The sequence below is a fragment of the Podarcis melisellensis genome, assembly GCF_964234715.1.
Source record: "Podarcis melisellensis genome assembly, chromosome: 9".
Lineage (NCBI taxonomy): Eukaryota > Metazoa > Chordata > Lepidosauria > Squamata > Lacertidae > Podarcis > Podarcis melisellensis.
This window is the reverse complement of record NC_138541.1, coordinates 13,139,222-13,157,615: the sequence shown is the minus strand read 5'-3', so window position 1 is coordinate 13,157,615 and position 18,394 is coordinate 13,139,222. Positions and strand designations below refer to the sequence as shown.

Below are 18,394 nucleotides of genomic sequence, written 5' to 3'. Positions count from 1 at the left end.
ACTAGCCCGAGTTATCCATCCCTCCACTGAGGAAGCTATGCTGTGGAACAGGAAAGCATTGCACAACTGTTCTTAGAAATAATTTGTTGGTAAGGTGTGGCAGGTACACCTTTCAAAGAGCAACAGCGACCTCACTTCTGCGGCATTCATTTCGCCAAGCTTTGAACGGCTTCCTGTTGTGATGAGGCTAGGAGAGCTCTCTCGAAAAAACCATGCACTACTCTTGTGATATTTCATCTCTTGTGTCAACCAAATGGTTACAGCTCTGAAATACTCAAAAGGTCTCCCTGGTCAGTTTGATTTATGTCTGGGGGTTCTGCCCATTTGCATTTCTTTCATGTGACCCAAGGTTTGCTGGCCCAGCCCAACATGGCACATCTTCAGGCGCGTGTTTGTAAGTGGGCGATACTGTCCAGTTTCACTGCCTTTCTCAATGCTTTACCCATCGGGTTAACGTCATTCACCCCACACCCAAGCAATAGTGAATACAGCACCATGACGTCAGCTTTTAAACAAAGCACTCTTCATAGGAAGAATGAGCTGGAACCAAAGGTTCCTTTTTCCTGTTGCCAGAAGGGAACCTTAACCCTAATTCTCCCCCCCACACACACACATATAAGATGTTTTCATAAATATTTTGAAATGGGTCTTGTTTTCTCTGCAGCAGGTAAAGTAAAGGTAAAGGTACCCCTGCCCGTACGGGCCAGTCTTGACAGACTCTAGGGTTGTGCGCTCATCTCACTCTAGAGGCCGGGAGCCGGCGCCGTCTGCACACGCTTCCGGGTCACATGGCCAGTGTGACATCACTGCTCTGGCGAGCCTGCACCAGCGCAGCACACGGAACGCCGTTTACCTTCCCGCTATAAAGCGGTACCTTTTTTATCTACTTGCACTTTAAGCGTGCTTTCGAACTGCTAGGTGGACAGGAGCTGGGACCGAATGACGGGAGCTCACCCCGCCGCGGGGATTTGAACTGCCGACCATACGATCGGCAAGTCCTAGGCACTGAGGTTTTACCCACAGCGCCACCCGCGTCCCTAGCAGCAGAAAGGAGTCTTTAAACAATACAGGAATATTTTTAAGCTATTGGCCACTTGCAACCAAGTAAAGATTCTTGGGTGCAAGGATGGCAGCTGACATATCCACCCTCTGGAGGTGCATGCCTGAGGATCCTTGGATCTTGACTGTTTTCACACACTAATGCCACACCCTCTAGAATTCTATCTGTTATATTTTATCTGCATGATCAGAATGGATGTCAGGAACCAAAATGCTTTTTCTGCACAGCCCGAGCAGGAGCAGTGAACAACGTTACAGTTACAGTGGTACCTTGGTTTACGAACTTAATCTGTTCCGGAAGTCTGTTCTTAAACCAAAGCATTCTTAAACCAAGGCATGCTTTCCCATAGCAGCTGGGGACTCAAATCACAAATGGAACACAGCAGGAAGCGAAACATGTTCTGCTTCCAAGGCAAAGTTCACAAACCAAAACACCTACTTCCGGGTTTGCAGCGTTCTTAAGCCAAGTTGTTGATAAATTAAGCTGTTCTTAAACCAAGGTACCACTGTAATTGTTGTAGCTTGTCTTCACTTACCCCACCTCACTGCCCTGCTCACCATTCTTGCATTATGAATGGTCTGTGTCACTGTTGGGGGGGGAAAGGTCAGAATGGGCCAATACAGTGGTACCTCTGGTTGCAAATGGGATCCGTTCCAGAGGGCCGTTCGCAACATGAAAAGTACGCAACCTGCAGCGGCGCGTCTGCACATGAGCAGGTTGCGATTCGCCGCTTCTGTGCATGTGCATGACGTCATTTTGCGCTTCTGCGTATCCGCAAGCAGCAAAACCCGGAAGTAACCCTTTCTGGTACTTCCGGGTCGCCGCAGGACGTAACCTGAAATAACGTAACATGAAGCGGACATAACATGAGGTATGACTGTATATATATGGACCTACCATCCAACCAACCATCTTAGGGACTCCACTCCAGATTTGTGTAGAGTTTACCCCCTCGCCTTTTCAACTTCCAAAGATGTCCTGCAAGGCAGCGGGTACAGATTTTTTCCTTGGGGTTTACTCCCAAAGCCTTTCTCATGGACGAGTATAGCCACAAGGCAGAGAACGAACTACCCGTCCTCTAATACCCCATATACCCCAACACAGCCTGAATGCTAAATATCACCTCTATCGCCACATTCAATCCACTGACACAATTTAGTTGGAACCAAAGAGTTGGAAAGGACGCCAGGAGTCAAGTAGTCCAACCCTCTGCAACGCAGGAATCTCAACATGCAATCCCCTATCCAATTTGATACCATACCAGACCTTGCCTAGCTTTCCAAATTATTATTATTATTATTATTATTATTCCCCGCCCACCTGGCTGGGTTTCCCCAGCCACTTCGGGGCAGCTCACAGCATATATCACAACATACTAAAACATCACTTCTTAAAAATGTCCCTAAACAGGGCTGCCTTCAGATGTCTTCTAAAAGTCAGAATGTTGTTTATTTCCTTGACATCAGAAGAGAGGGTGTTCCACAGGGAGGGCCCCACTACCAAGAAGGCCCTATGTCTGGTTCCCTGTAACCACGCTTCTCGCAGGAACGCACCCCTGAATTTGGGTTCTCTCTCTCTCTCTCTCTCTCTCTCTCTCACACACACACACACACACACACACTTTTCATATTTTGGGGGGCAGGTATGGAAAACACTTGACCCTGCAGATGTTGATGTACTACAATTCCCACCATCTCTGCCCACTGGCCATGTTGGTTCCTGCTGATGGGAGTTGTAGTTCAGCAACTTGGGGAGAGCCACAAGTCCCCCAGGTTCTCTTGTTTTACCAAAATTGGCATGAGATTCTTTTCCTATGTGCCTCCTTACCCCAGCTGGGGAAAATATATTAAAACAAATTAGTCATTCTAACTCGTTTTAATTTTCAATTAATCAGATTAGCTCATTTAAAAGTGGACTTCTCGCAATAGCAGGCATGCTGGTTTTACATCTCTATATATAGAAGCACATTAAGTCCAGCGGTATGTAATCCAGTAGTGACTATGGAAAGACCAAGCCTTTTCAATGCTCAACTTGTGCAAGAGCAGCAACCCCGGCGTCTAATTTACTAATTTGTCATGCAGAACGAGTGACTGTCTTTACACCCTATCAGGTTCAGATCAAATATTGTAAGCCACAATTAATTTTCCTGAATATAAATAGCGAGCGACAATCTCAGAGAGTGTCAGTGTTCCCTTGCTGTGGTGTGAACACCCTACGCAGAATAAACGTGTTGGCTAAATTTCATCTAAGGAAAGAAAACGCTCCATCCAGGATAATTCAGCAAAGGGGTATGTGTACAGTTTCTTTTTTCCCTGATTAATTTGGGATTTTTGAAAGCTCCCAACTGATTTTCCTAAAGTCTGGAATTGAATCCAATGCTTAATTTTCATATCAACAAAGAAATGGTGTGAGGGGAAAATAATGGGCACAAGCTGTTTGTCATGACTAGGAAGTGAGTCCTTTGCCTGTCTATCTACTATCTATCATCTATCTATCATCTATCTATCTATCTATCTATCTATCTATCTATCTATCTATCTATCTACAGTGTTATCTTGGTTTACAACCATAATCCGTTCCGGAGGTCTGGTTGTAAACCAAAACAGGCACGCTTTCACCAATGGAGCCTCCCCCCCCCCCCAAATGGTTGTAATCCAAAATAAAAAATAAAAAATGGGTTGTAATCCCAAAAAAGGGATGCACACTTCAGGGTTTGATGTGGCTATTGGGACTGGTACAGTTGAAGTTAGGGAGGTTGGGAGAGCCCAAGAGTAGACCTGAGTGCGTAAATGGACCAGCTTTCACTGTGTACCACCTTGTATCAAAATATTCCAGGGCGGTTTACAAATAAGAAAAAGTTTTTTCAGAAATAAGGCCCATGGTGTTTCAATTAAGTGTGCGTAAAATTCCAGCCAAGTGGCCCATTAATGAATGGGTCTTAAATGCACACACACAGAGAGAGAGAGAGAGAGAGAGAGAGAGAGAGAGAGAGAGAGAGAGAGAGAGAGAGAGTATATACACAAACATACCATTGCTAAAGAAGTCTCCAGAACACCTCAGAGCTTTTTATATTTGTTTTCTCTCACCTTTGTGGCCTGAGTCCTTAATGCTGAATGATGCCACAATTTGACATAATGTGTTTAGCTTCTCATTTCATCTGTGGAAGCCTACCTTCTTCTTGTGCTACAGTTCCACCCAATTTAAATGTACTGCTTAAACAACTCTCCATGCTCTGGAGTTGTGTCTTGGCACGGACAACAGGTGCTTGGATTGAACCCAGGCACAAATAAAGCCCTGCCTTCAAAGCATGCGCCTCATGTTCCAAAGAGAGACACGTCAGGAGCTTTCAAAGGAAACTGGAACAATAAATCAAAGCTCTAATGAACTCTGCATTGCATTATCTGTGAATCATCATGAGTTTCCCGGCATCTAAAATGTAGGCTGTGCTAGGCCTTGCATGCTGATTGTTTTGACATGGATTTGCCTAGTCCTTTGAAACAAGAAGAAAAACATGGGCTACAATCTTCAATTCCCAACAATTTTAGCAGGAGTCAAGTGTCTGCTTAACTCTCTTCTGTTCAAATTAGTGGGACTTAAAATGTTTCTTCATTGACTCTATTGTACCCTATATGCAATTGATGATAACTGTATCCCATGAAATTGATTTCCATCGGCTACTTGGGTGGTGGCTTAAAATATTATTTGTTTCAGATCTGATGGTGCCAGGAGGCAGCTGTCCACAAGACACTGGACAGTTGGTATATACCTATTATACATTTTGAAAAGTTTTTTTGTCTGCTCTGCATTTGGACACCTCTTAAGATATCATAACCAAATCTTGGATGGTGGTTCTGAGATCAGGGAGCAGGTTTTCATCTGTGTTCGATTGCAGTGGGATTCCATTTTAAACCAAGATGGCGGACTGGCACTTTCAAAACTGCACTGTTTCTTAGAATAACTGAACAATGCTAGATACAAGGCTTCTAGTTTTTATTATCAGCCAGTTGGAAAATAAGAATGACCATTTTAATTCTTATCATTTTTATCATTAAACAGATCTTCACCATAAGGTCCCGGGGAAGACTGCAACAATATAAAAAGTCAATATTAAAGTTAGTTTTAAATTTTTACAGTCGGGAGAATAGTGTGGATCCTTTGGAGGGGAGGATACAGAAATCTCTTCGTTGGGGAAGCAGGTGAGCAACTATCACTGAAGCTGTGGAAACAAAAGTAGACATTTAGCCTTCATGGTTGTGGGTTGAAGCTCTTCAAATGTCCAGGCAATATCCATTAGAGAGATTGCCGGAACTAGTCCTACTAGTCCTACATTAGGCAGCAAGAGGTAGCTTGAGGAAGGCAGAAGACTTTGGGGTTGTGCTAAATGGCAGCATTTGTCTGTTTTTAGGGCAACTACAAATGTAACATATTTGAATGCCCCTTTGAGGCACCTTTAACAAATGACAGTTCCCAGGATTCCTTGAGGGAAGCCCTGGCTCTTAGATTGCTATAAAACGCCTTTAAACGGATGGTGTGGATGTGAGAACACAGAGAACTTGGCTGGATTTCTTGCAGTCAGCTTCATCAAAAGCAACCTGCTGAGACTACAAATCAAAATGCAATTTATGTTCAACTTCACTTTCAGTTTGGCAGCACCACTACCAACCCAAACGTTTGGAGACGGTTAGCTGCCCTGCTTTGCATGGCCAGGGACACTTGATTCTCACACAAAATCTGCAGATCGGAAAGGTTTCGGGTCACTGAACGATTTGGTTATCAAATCAGATTTGTGGTTTCGGTAACATTTCAGCAGCAGGGGTTTCCATTTCCCATGGCCCTGGCGAGTGCCAACCACGCTGGGTAGAAGGAACTGAAAACTGGCTGTTTCAGAAGAAATAGCTCAGGGGAAAAAGGAAGTAACCATTCCCACGTGAAACATGACTAGGACTAAGCCTATCATGAGCCAAAATGAAGCTATCTGTCTCAGGAGGCAGACTAGGAAGGGCAGCAAATTGTGTATCCCTTCGTCCTGCTGTCATCCCAAGGACGACCAGGCTGCCAAAATGAATGTGTTTCAAGGTGCCATTGCTAGCAGCTGGCAGGCTGAGCAAAGCTTTTCAAAATGTGCCTGGTGTCTCCACAGTCCCTGAAGTCAGTAAATGCTGGCAGCACTGCAGGCTGCACTGGCAAGGGACCCTGCCTTGCCCCAAGTAGTGAAATAGCTTTGGCTGGCCCTGAACACGACCCATGATCTACCCATCAGCTTTTAGGGTGGCACCCAATGTTTGTCCTACCCATAGAAATCAATGGACATGACTAATATGTATCTAAAGCCATTTGCACGTAACAAAATATGTATTTTATCAAAATAATTGTTGAACTGAAATACAGTTAAGAAGAAGTATATTAATAGTGAAATACAATTAAGAAGAAGTACATTAATAGTCAGCGGTTCAAATCTCTGGGACGGGATGAGCTCCTGTTGCTCGGTCCCTGCTCCTGCCAACCTAGCAGTTTGAAAGCACGTCAAAGTGCAAGTAGATAAATAGGTACCGCTCCAGCGGGAAGGTAAATGGTATTTCTGTGTGCTGCTCTGGTTCACCAGAAGCGGCTTAGTCATGCTGGCCACATGACCCGGAAGCTGTATGCCGGCTCCCTCAGCCAATAAAGTGAGATGAGCGCTGCAACCCCAGAGTCAGCCACAACTGGACCTAATGGCCAGGGGTCCCTTTACCTTTACCTTACATTAATAGTGAAATAATTACTGAGGTCTAACTTAAGATGATTTTTTATTTATAACAAACATAATAATGTGAACACATTGGCATTTGGCAATAACAAAATTTCCTTTAGAAACACAATTTACAAAGACCCATAATCTGGTATCTAGAAACTTGCTATTACATGAAATAATGATAGGTGTAAATATACGATGCAAACAACTAATAATTATAAATAGCAGAATGTAGGCACCTTATATATATAGAAATGAGCAAACCAGTGATATTTTAGGGAGCAGGCTAGCAGGCGGGGCCCATTACTTACACCATAGGAGCCTACACAAAACAGAACACTCTTGCTGTGTGTAGCTTTTATTTTGTTTTTTATCTTCTATTTTGGAAATGTACATCCAGGTTTTTTTTTCCTTTTAGGTTTTTTTGGTACCCCCAAGAGAGTGGGGCCCTAAGCTATAGCTTGTTTAGCTTATACCTAAATCCGGCACTGGATCTCACTGATGAGTCACAGATAGCTGGAGACAACTCTGTGGGTCTAGGCTCAAGGGATGCTTACCTGGAGTGGACATGCCCACTCCCTCTCAAGCTGAGTACACACTAAATCTTCACGACGCATCCTGGGCACATTACCCCCCTCAAAGAATACTAGGCACTGTGGTTTGTTAAGGGTTGCTGGGAAATACAGTTCTGCAGGAGGTAAAAAGGAGGAGGGACGCAGGTGGCGCTGTGGGTTAAACCACAGAGCCAAGGGCTTGCCGATCAGAAGGTCGGTGGTTCGAATCCCCACAATGGGGTGAGCTCCTGTTGCTTGGTCCCTGATTCTGTCAACCTAGCAGTTCGAAAGCACGTCAAAGTGCAAGTAGATAAATAGGTACCACTCCGGTGGGAAGGTAAACGGCATTTCCGTGTGCTGCTCTGGTTCGCCAGAAGCGGCTTAGTCATGCTGGCCACATGACCTGGAAGCTGTATGCTGGCTCCCTCGGCCAATAAAGCGAGATGAGCACCGCAACCCCAGAGCTGGCCACGACTGGACCTAATGGTCAGGGGTCCCTTTACCTTTACCTTTAAGAGGTAAACTGTGGTGCCAGAATTCTTTGACGGTTTGAATGTGCCTTAAAGGTTCAGTGTGTATGCAATCACAGCCTTGATTCCTCGTGATTTCCAGACTTTCTGCCTTTGGGGAATACTTCCCGTTCTGCTCTGTCTGGTGTTGTGCAATCTTTGCATGTTGCAGAGGAAGATGCAGAGGCTCATTCCACCCCGGGCACACGATCTGCTCATGTCAGGAAATAGGCCAGACTTACTTGACTTCACCATCACGCTCTGTGCGAGGGAAGAGTCCATGAACTACAAGTGTACCCTAGAGCACACCTTGTGCTCTTTCTACATCTTCAACTGCACATAAAAATAATCCGTAGTGGTGGGTGGAGCTCCTCTTCCCATGCCCTTCTCCCTATTAAAGTGGGGTGCTTCCCACTTTATGGGATTTCACACGCAGGCAGGGGCCCGGAACATAACTCAAGCATAAGTGGGGAGATGCTTATATAGCGTCATCTAGGTCAACCTTCCCCATCTTGGTGTCCTCCTTCAATCGGAATTCATTGCAAGGTGAAGTGTGTGAAGAATTGATTGGTTCCGGGGGGGGGGGGGAGAGGTTGAGTTGGAGGAGAGGCAGAAAGAAGAGCTAATTTGTCCATGGCTAGGGGGCGCAATCTGGGTGGTTCTGCCAGGGGCGCGAGATCATCTAGCTACAGCTCTGACCAATATATCACAATGTCTGAGAATAAAGATGCAACTACGGTATGTAGAGGCGAACTGCGTAATTTCCTGGGAACTGCTCCCACTTAGAGGTCTGAAACTGATACATTTTCACTTACTTTTAACATAATATTGCAACTGATATTTTATGGTACAGTGGTACCTCGGGTTAAGAACTTAATTCGTTCCGGAGGTCCGTTCTTAACCTGAAAGTGTTCTTAACCTGAAGCACCACTTTAGCTAATGGGGCCTCCTGCTGCCACTGCGTCACCAGAGCACAATTTTTGTTCTCATCCTGAAGCAAAGTTCTTAACCCGAGGCACTATTTCTGGGTTAGTGGAGTCTGTAACCTGAAGCGTCTGTAACCTGAAGCGTCTGTAACCCGAGGTACCACTGTACAGAGCAACAGGGCCAGGAGGAATCCTCAGAAAAGTGACGAGTTGGCTTCACGGTTTTTCTCACATCACAATTTTATTTTTTTACATACGACACACGTGATATTTCATGATATATCGCCATGTTGAATATTACAAAACTGTTACCATGATGTGGACTTCAAACCAATTTTGGGCGATGTATCAATACATCCCCCAGCCCTAATGACAATATTGGCCATTTGCTTTTTAGTTTTTTTACTAATAATATTAATAATTCTTGTCATGAAATTTGTGGTTTTTTTCATGATTATGCCCTGAGGCTGCTTTCAATCCAGACAACCTGTTTACTGAGCATTCTTCCCGATTTAGGAACATAGGAAACTGCCTTATACCAAGTTAAGACCATCTCATCATCATCATCCGAATGGAGCAGGATTTCCTTTCGTCCTAATTTTTAAGCAAACTGGAGTTCTAGTTAATCATAATTTTAATAATAATAATTTATTATTTATACTCCACCCATCTGGCTCGGTTTCCCCAGACATTCTGGGCGGTTTCCAACAAAAGATTCAAAATACATTAAAACATCAATAATTAAAAACTTCCCTAAACAGGGCTGCCTTCAGATGTCTTCTAAATGTCTGGTAGTTGTTTATTTCTTTGACATCTGATGGGAGTTCAACAGCACCTGGAAAGCCATACGCTTCCCTCCCTCACTGTACTGTGAAATCACCCTTAATGTCTGCTTTCTGCTCCTAAACTACTTACTAATCTAGAAAATGTTCCTTTCTCTTAATCTCATGATTTACTCAGCAGGTTTTGCTGAAGGGCATGATGCAGAGACTAGTTGCACTTTTAAAAGTCTCAAAACCAATGTATTTTTTCCCTTCCACTAGACAGCAACATCTAACCAGACTTTGTGAAAATGGAAATGACTTATCGGCCTGTGGTCACCACCCAGCCACAATGCCACACATCCACGCGGAGTTTTGAGTGGCAGACAGACCTCTGTGACTGCGGCAGCGACTGTCGTGTCTGTGAGTGAAGTTCAAAGATTTGGGGTTTTATGGCGTTGTGGGACTTTGGACATCAGCCACGGTTTATCTGTACTATAAAACAACAGTCAACCTCTCTCTATAAAAGCCAATCTCTCAGTGTTCCATCACACACTACTGTGACCATTCTCAAATAGCAAGGTGGGCTTTCCATGCAGGGGAAGAAGTGTAGCATCTGCCACTTGTGTATAATAATAATAATAATAATAATAATAATAATAATAATAATAATAATAAAATTATACCCCACCCATCTGGCTGGTTTTCCTCAGCCACCCCAACAGAATATACAAAAACACAATGAAACATCAAACATTAAAAGCTTCCCTATATCGGGCTGCCTTCAGATGTCTTCTAAACGTCAGAGAGTTGTTGATTTCCTTGACATCTGATTGGTGGGCGTTCCACAGGGCAGGCGCCACTACTGAGAAGGCCCTCTGCCTAGTTCCATCTAACCTTGCTTCTCGCAGCAAGGGAACTGCCAGAAGGCCCTTGGAGCTGGACCTCAGTGTCCGGGCTGGACGATGGGGGTGGAGACGCTCCTTCAGGTATACTGGGCAAAGACCGTATCTGCTCCGTTTGCAGTCCAGGTGCTCTCAACTTGGGGTGTCAATTATTGGGCACCTTCCAGGCCCCGGATATCTCTTCTTGGGGTTCTTTGCCCTTAAATTGGATTTGGATTGGCAGTCCTTCAAATAGAGTACTGTATTCTGTAAAGCGGGACACATGGCAGCTTAAAGGGAGGTCTCAGGAAGGGGAGGAGAGGCACAGCAGTCTCTAGAATAACTACTTCCTCTGAAAAGTTGTGTGGACTGAGAAACCAACCCTGGAGCAAGACTTGTACAAGGCCAGCCAGTTCCCCCATTGGCTTCTCAGAGAACTTGGTCCACCTGAGGTGAGGAGCTGCATTCCCCTTCTCTGCAGGGGCGGAGCAAGGTGGGTGCGGTGGGTGTGGTCTGCCCCAGGTGTCACCTCCGAGGGGGGGTGACAAAATGCTGTGTGGCTCTCAACATCTGTGAGAGACGCCTTGGCGTGCTTTGGCTTACCACTGCCAAAATGGCTCCCCTGTAGGGCGGCAGGCAGACTCCTCGTCGAAAGTCACGCGATCCCCGCTAGATTAGCTCAACAACTCTGGCTCCCAAAATGTGAAATAAAGTCAAACCATTTTTGCAGGCAAAAATTTCAGTGTGTGTGTGGGGGGGGGGTGACAAGAAAATTTCTGGACCGGGTACCACCTGACCTTGCTACGCCATTGCTTCTCTGGCCATTAATATGGTGTTGCAGAAAAACCACTAGTGACTGAAGGCTGCTCTGGCAGTGCAGGTCTTAAGATGCCCAGGTCCAGCTGACAGATTTCCTCCCTAGCATATTATAAGATCAGATGGCACCACACCCCATTAATGGCCCCAAGTAGTCCCCTTTTTTTGTCCCTGTAGGAGAGAAGGGCAGCATCTCACTTATATGGGGAGAAACGAATCGCTGTACAGGATGACCCTGGTGTGGCCTATATGGTCTGACCTTCCCTCCCAGGGAGATTAATTATTATTCTACATAATAAAAATATAGGTTTTGCTATCCAGACATCATGCGTTCCATGGAAATCATTCACAGGGGCAAGTGTTCACATAACAAGCCAATAATTTCCAGTGATTCCTATTGGAAAATTTCTAATGTGTCCCGACCATAGAATTTTTACTCCCAAAGACACCTCCCCCGAAAAATCCAGGAAAACAGGGGGAAATGCTCTGATTTATCTGATTGTTCCCCCTCCCTCCATTCCTCAGCCAACCAGCAAAATGCAAATGAGGAAGTAAAAATGCTTTTCTGTTTGGATATCTGAATCTGTGGTGTGTATAGCAAGGCTTGGGTACGAATTCCTCATGTTTGGATAAATGAATTTTTGCTTAGTGAACTTTTACAAAACAGAATGTATGTGTCTTTACCTTTTATCTAAGCCTCTGCTGCCCTTGGCTCTTATGTGCTTATGAGTTGCATTGCACACACCCTTCGGCGAGTCTTTGCAAACCCACAAACAAGTTTGGCCAACCCACCGTGATGACTGATAATTTCCACTTGCATGTAGTAACTGCAGAAAGAAATCCAAAACACAAGGAATTGTTGACCCAAGAGCAATTGGAGCCGGAGAGTAATTTGTGAGTTAGGGAACTGCCTATCCTGAGTCATTTTTGTCTTCAATGATTGGCAGTGTCTTTCCAGGGTTTCAGACACTGGGCACTCCCATTCTCGTGCTGGAGATACTGAGGATTGGACCTTAGGCCTTTTGTATGTAAGATAGATGCTCTAACCCTGAGACGTGGTCCTCTCTTTGAAAGTGTTTCTTCATCTCAAGACACCATGCCTCTAAATGCTTCTGAAACCAAGCAGTGAAATTCCATTGGCTGCGTGAATACTAGAGGGTGTGAAAATGCTAACCTTTGTGTTTGATTCCCCCCTCTCTCTAGGTCTGTGTGGAACATTCTGTTTCTTCTGCCTAGGATGCAAAGTTGCCAAGGACATGGACGAATGCTGTTGCTGTGGACCCTGCGTCGCCATGAGGACTCGCTACCGGACTCAGTTTAGGATACCGGTAAATTACTGGATAGGACGCAGGTGGCGCTGTGGTCTAAACCACAGTGCCTAGGGCTTGCCGATCAGAAGGTCGGCAGTTCAAATCCCCGTGACGGAGTGAGCTCCCGTTGTTTGGTCCCAGCTCCTGCCCACCTAGCAGTTCAAAAGCACGTCAAAGTGCAAGTAGATAAATAGGTACCATTCCAGCAGTAAGGTAAACGGGGTTTCCCTGCACTGCTCTGGTTTCGCCAGAAGCGGCTTAGTCATGCTGGCCACATGACTCGGAAGCTGTACGCCGGCTCCCTCGGCCAATAAAGCGAGATGAACGCCACAACCCTAGAATCGTTCGCAATGGGACCTAACCTTTTAAATTACTGGATAATATTTGTGTTTCGTGTTTCTAGGTTGCTCAACAAACACTCCCCAATTAAGTGTTGTGCAGATAACATCTTAAATAAATAAAATAAGGAAAGCAGCAGAGACTGGAAACATAATGTTCCATCCATCCCTTATCAAAATACAATTCAGTCTTCTGCTATGAAATTTTGCTTTTTTTTTTTACTCTCTGCAGGGATCCATCTGTAGCGACTGCCTCACCACCACTTTCTGTGCTCCCTGCAATCTTTGTCAGCTCAAGAGAGATATCAACAGGAGGAAGCAGCTGGGGATATTCTAGAAAGGTTTGTGATTCCCGGTTTACAACCTAGGAGCAGGGGTGTGGGATGGAAGGCGTGGTAAAAAGACATTGTTCTTCAGTGCATTCTCTGTTGTCCTTAGAATATGACTGGGGGAGCGGGGAAGAGTTAAGGAGGGACCAATCCCAGTATCCCAAAATATCTGCCTTGTGTCAGGCTTTGGGGAATTGGCTTCCTCCTCCATAAATGAGCAGATCAAACAAAAGAGAATTCTTATGAGTTCATTTCTTTAATAAACACAGCAAAGGACAAAAGAAAGCATCTAACCAGAATGGCGGGGCTCCCAATTAAGCTCACTCCCTACTCCGTCCCTGTTAATTTACATCACTCCTAAATCTTGTAATCTGAGCTTGGAACCTCTGTTCTTTCTGTTCTGACACTTTCTGAGCTCTCCAGGACTTTGGGGAAGTAGGATACTATCCAGAGACTGTGAATCTGTTAACTCTCTCTTCCAGTGTTTCTTCTGCTAGCTGTTCCCCATCCAGTATTTCCCAGCTTCTGCCTTCCGAACTATGCCCCTCTGCAAACCACTGTTCCAAATCTATACTGTCCTCCTGCTCCTGGAAAGATTCAGGATCTGGATCAGGGGGAAGGGGAGGCTCCCACCATTCCTTCTCAGTGCAGCCCTCCTCAGCACGGTCCCTGACACCTTGAAATTCTGCAAAGCAAAAGTCCCCTGCTATGTAACTCATGACATTGCCTTGTGATCCATTGCCAGATACTGGCCTGGTCGTAGAATCATGGAATTGTAGAGTTGGAAGGGACCACGATGGTCATCTAGTCCAACCCCCTGCAATGCAGGAATCTTTGGCCCAATGTGGAGCTTGGAAGAGTCTCATGCTCTACTGACTGAACTATCTATCCCAATTAGCTTTATTCAGCACAATAAAAATGGGACAACCCGCCCCTCCCAAATATTTGTTGTACAGGATTTCAGCAAAAATTACCAGCAGCCCGAAACCTTTGCTGGAGCAAACAGTATTGAATGCGAGATTATGTAAAATAACTCTGACACCATCGTTAGCCCACGCTTTTCAAACCCTATGTGCACTTTATGCCCCATGGCTTATTCCCGTTATCGTTATGTAACCTTAATGCACATTTGATCTTTGCCCAGCAGGCTAGTTTCTACCCAGAACTCACACACCCTTCTCTTATCCTCCATGCTTGCAAGCAAGATTAGTATCAGGGTTCAAGGACGCATCGCAGGTGGGCCAAAACATTAAAGAGAGCCTGGAGCAAGGCCAGCGAGTGGAGGGGACATGGGGAGCAGGTCCTGAGAGTCCTGAAGGCCTGGGAGACAGGACTCCATTCAGCCACTTTTCCCCTTTCAGCAGGTTCATGAGACTGACGTAGGTTCCACTCCCCTCAGTTTTATAGCTTTCTGGCGGCGGATTTTTGCCCTGCTTGTGAGGCCGCACCTCTCTCCTCAGCGAACTTTTCAAACGCTTCTGCTTTTTTCAATAAACATTTACTAGATATTATCAAGCACGCAATACATTAAGGTCAAGGGCGCTGAGGTGTCAAACAGTTAAGGCATATTACTGCCTTGGGCTGTAACCCTGTACCTGTTCACCTGGGAATAAGTCCCTCCCAGTGGGATGCTTATGAGCAGACAGTGGTGAGGAACATCAAGCCCAGCGGCCCTCCTCATGGGAGTTGTGGTCCCCAAACGCCAGAAGCTACCTTAGACAAAGTCAGACCTTTGGTCTATCTACCTGAGAACTGACAGTGGCTCTCTAGGGTTCCAGTTGGACAACATCCCTAGCCCTACCTGGAGACTCCAGGGATTGAACCAGAGGCCTTCTGCCTGCAGGGCAGATGACCTCCCACTAGGCTACAGGCAACAGGGTGGTCAGGTGTGGCCCTGAAGATGAGAGGTAGCTTTCAGTCAAGGTCTGGCCTGATAGCTACCTGGCAGAACCTTGCATGCCACAGCTTCCTGCCTCTGTATGTGCAAGTGTGCAATGGCCGGCTCCTCCACAGAGGAGGAGCACGTAGGTCCTAGGGTGTGATGGTCCCAAGGGTTAACGAGAGGCAAGGTCCGAGTCCAGGCCGAGGTCGAGGGTGCAGTAGGGAGGCAGTCTGTTAAAGCTGTAGCTGGGTCCAAGGCAGGGTGAGGTCAGGAGCTCTGGCAGGAAAGCAGGACAGGGTGCCGGCAGGAACAGGCTACCAACAATGTTGCTCCCGCAACCTGGGACTGGGGCTGACTGGCTTGCTTTTATCTGCCCCGAGGCATAGGGTGGCCCCGGTCCACAAGTGACTCGCCTCTCCTGGCCTGGAGGCGAGCACTCCTCCTGCAGGAACTTAGTTCCCTCTGCCTCTCTGCCCTGAGCCTCTGCAGCTCAGGAGAGGCTGGAGGGTTGCCGGACCCAGAGGCAACCTCATCTTCCCCTGACGGGGCTGAGAGTGGAGCACCTGCAGGCAATGTGTCCTCCATCACCTCAGGGGCCAGAGCAGACTAGCTGGTGCCTGCACCTGAGGATCCAGCACAGGTGAGGACCCTTCAGGCTCAAGCCCCAGCCCTGGCTCAGCATGGTCCAAAGCATCAGAGTCACAACCCTTCGTTCATCACTACAGGTCCCATTTTACAGCTGGGAACCCCTGCTGCTAAGGACCACTTCCCATGTTACCCAAGAGCTCGAGCTCAGTGCTACAGCAGATACTTTGCATGCAAAAGGTCCCAGGTTCAACACCCAACATCTCAAGGTAGGGCTGGGAATGTCTCCTGCCTGAAATCCTGGAGAGACTTTGCCCATCAGTGTAGACAATACCAAGCCGGATGTACTGGTGGTCTGACTTCTTATGGTCCCTTAATGAAGGACCACAGTGCTGAGCCAACAGTTTCAGCAGCTACTACAGGTTGTCATGAAAGCAGAGCTTCCATCCAGCATTTGAATCATAGAGTCATAGACTCTATGTAGAGCTGGAAGGGACATTTAGTCCAACCCCAAATCTCAACTAAAGCATCCATGGCAGATGGCCACCCAACCTCTGCTTAAAGACCTCCAACAAAGGAGAGTCCATCATCTCTCACCTATCAAACACCTCTTACTGTCATAAAGTTCTTCCTGATGTTTAGTCTGAATCTCCTTTCTTGTAGTTTGGATCTGTTGGTTTGGGTCCTACCCTCAAGAGCAGGAGAAACCAAGCTTGCTCCATCTTCCATGTGAGAGCCCTTGAGATATTTGAAGATGGCTATCACATCTCTTCTCAGTCTCCTCTCTTCCAGGCTAAACATACCCAGCTCCTTAAGTCGTTTATCATAAGGCTTTGTTTTCAGACCCTTGATCATCTTGGTTGCCCTCCTCTACACATTTTATATATATATGTATGTATATATGTGTATATATATATATATATATATATATATATATATATATATATATATATATATATGCTTTCGTAGATTTTCACGGGTATCGCAGAACACAAGAATGCCGTCAAAAAAGAAGAAAAAACTTCCTCTCTTTTCCAACACATGAAAGAAACAGGACACGAAATTAATTTTGCAGATTCCAAATTGCTCTTTAACATGGAACATCACCACAAGAGAATAATCATGGAAGCCATCGAGATAGAGAAACACCCTCACAACATGAACAAGCGTGACGACACATCCCGCTTGCCAGACATCTGGAAATTAGCCCTCCCCACAAAAACTGACACCAGATCCAGAGGCACACAGAACGCCATCACCAATCAACCACACCAGACCCAAACCCAGACCCTCTCCACAGATAAATTACAGACACCATCCAGTAGCCAAACCATGGTGGCACCTCCGGATGCTGCACCCCCCTGCAATCCCTACACAGATCTGGCTGACACAGGCCACAAAACCACAGCTCGCCCCTATACACGAAGCCAAGCCAGAGCACAACTAAGTGCAGTACAGCCATCTTCTCAGAAAAACTCTTCACAAAGTTCAAGAGGTCAAGACACAAAGACTTTAGCAACTAATCCACACCTAATGACCCACCTAAGTGGTACTCAGGATATCACTCAAGAAATCACCCAAGATATCCCTCAAGTAATTAAGGAACAAAAGAAGAAAAGGCACACTAGCCTGGGAACTTCCTCTCTGCCCAGAACATTGGAGGCTATACACCACACCCCCTCAACAGTATTTATAGGAACTCAAACACTGAGATCCTGCTCTGTTCCAGTAACAAGAAGCCGAAAGCACCAGCCTGAAGATGACGAGTGAGACCTCGTCGAAACGTCGCCTAGACACCCCAACTTTTACACGGGAAGACACCCGAGGACACCAAAACCTGCATATATATATATATATATATAATGTTCCAATCTTTTAACATAACTTCTTATCTTATGCAATATTTTAGACTTCCGTCAACAACCTCTGAAGATTTTCCATTCTTTATCACTCGTTCCTCATTTCTCAATTTCTCTATTACTTTTAATTGTCCTTAACTAATCATTCTTTTCAAAGTCTTCCTTGCAAAATTTCACAAAATCCTCCTTACAGAACTTCTTGTAGCCCTGCTAGCGCAATCTGTTTATCACAATTGCTTTTCAAATATTTACTCCAGTCCTCTAAGAATCTCTGATCCCGCAGGTTTCGAATTCTTCCTGTTAATTTATCTAATTCTGCATAGTCCATTAATTTCATTTGCCATTCTTCTTTCGTCAGTAATTCTTCTTGCTTCCATTTTTGTACCAATAATATTCTTGCTGCTCCTCTGCACATGTTCCAGGTTGTCAATAGCCTTCTTAAATTGTGGTGCCCAGAACTGGACACAGTGTTCCAGGTATAGTCTGACCAAGGCAGAATAGAAGAGGACTATTACTTTCCTTGATCTGGGATAGCATCATAGAATCATAGAATGGTAGTGTCGGCCTATGTTGCTGCTTCCAGTCCCTCAGGCTTGCTTCAATCCAATTGCTTAAGTGCTTAATGTTGCGCCATTTGACTGGTTATCTACCTGGGAGCATTATAAATAACTCTTATCCCTTTTGCCCTATTTTAGGTGTTCCTGCATTCACTAACCTGCATATTTGTGTGTCCCTGAACTTGATGTATTTCAAAACCTGGTTTGAGATTTCCGCCCTGCTGCAGTACAGTGTTCAAAACTTGGTAGTCATCTAAACAGAAAAAATCCAGCCGAGACAATTATTATTCGTT

The 18,394-nt window shown here is 45.5% G+C and overlaps 1 protein-coding gene across 1 annotated transcript; it reads left to right on the top strand.

The window, feature by feature from the left end:
• Nucleotides 1-3,190: 3,190 nt before the first annotated feature.
• Nucleotides 3,191-18,389, top strand: LOC309377771 (placenta-specific gene 8 protein-like). Its single transcript, XM_081925505.1, has 5 exons — nucleotides 3,191-3,348; nucleotides 9,824-9,964; nucleotides 12,445-12,569; nucleotides 13,122-13,230; nucleotides 18,240-18,389. The coding sequence occupies exons 2-4, from the start codon at nucleotides 9,853-9,855 to the stop codon at nucleotides 13,224-13,226; spliced, it is 342 nt and encodes a 113-aa protein (XP_081781631.1). The 5' UTR covers nucleotides 3,191-3,348; nucleotides 9,824-9,852; the 3' UTR covers nucleotides 13,227-13,230; nucleotides 18,240-18,389.
• Nucleotides 18,390-18,394: the final 5 nt, after the last annotated feature.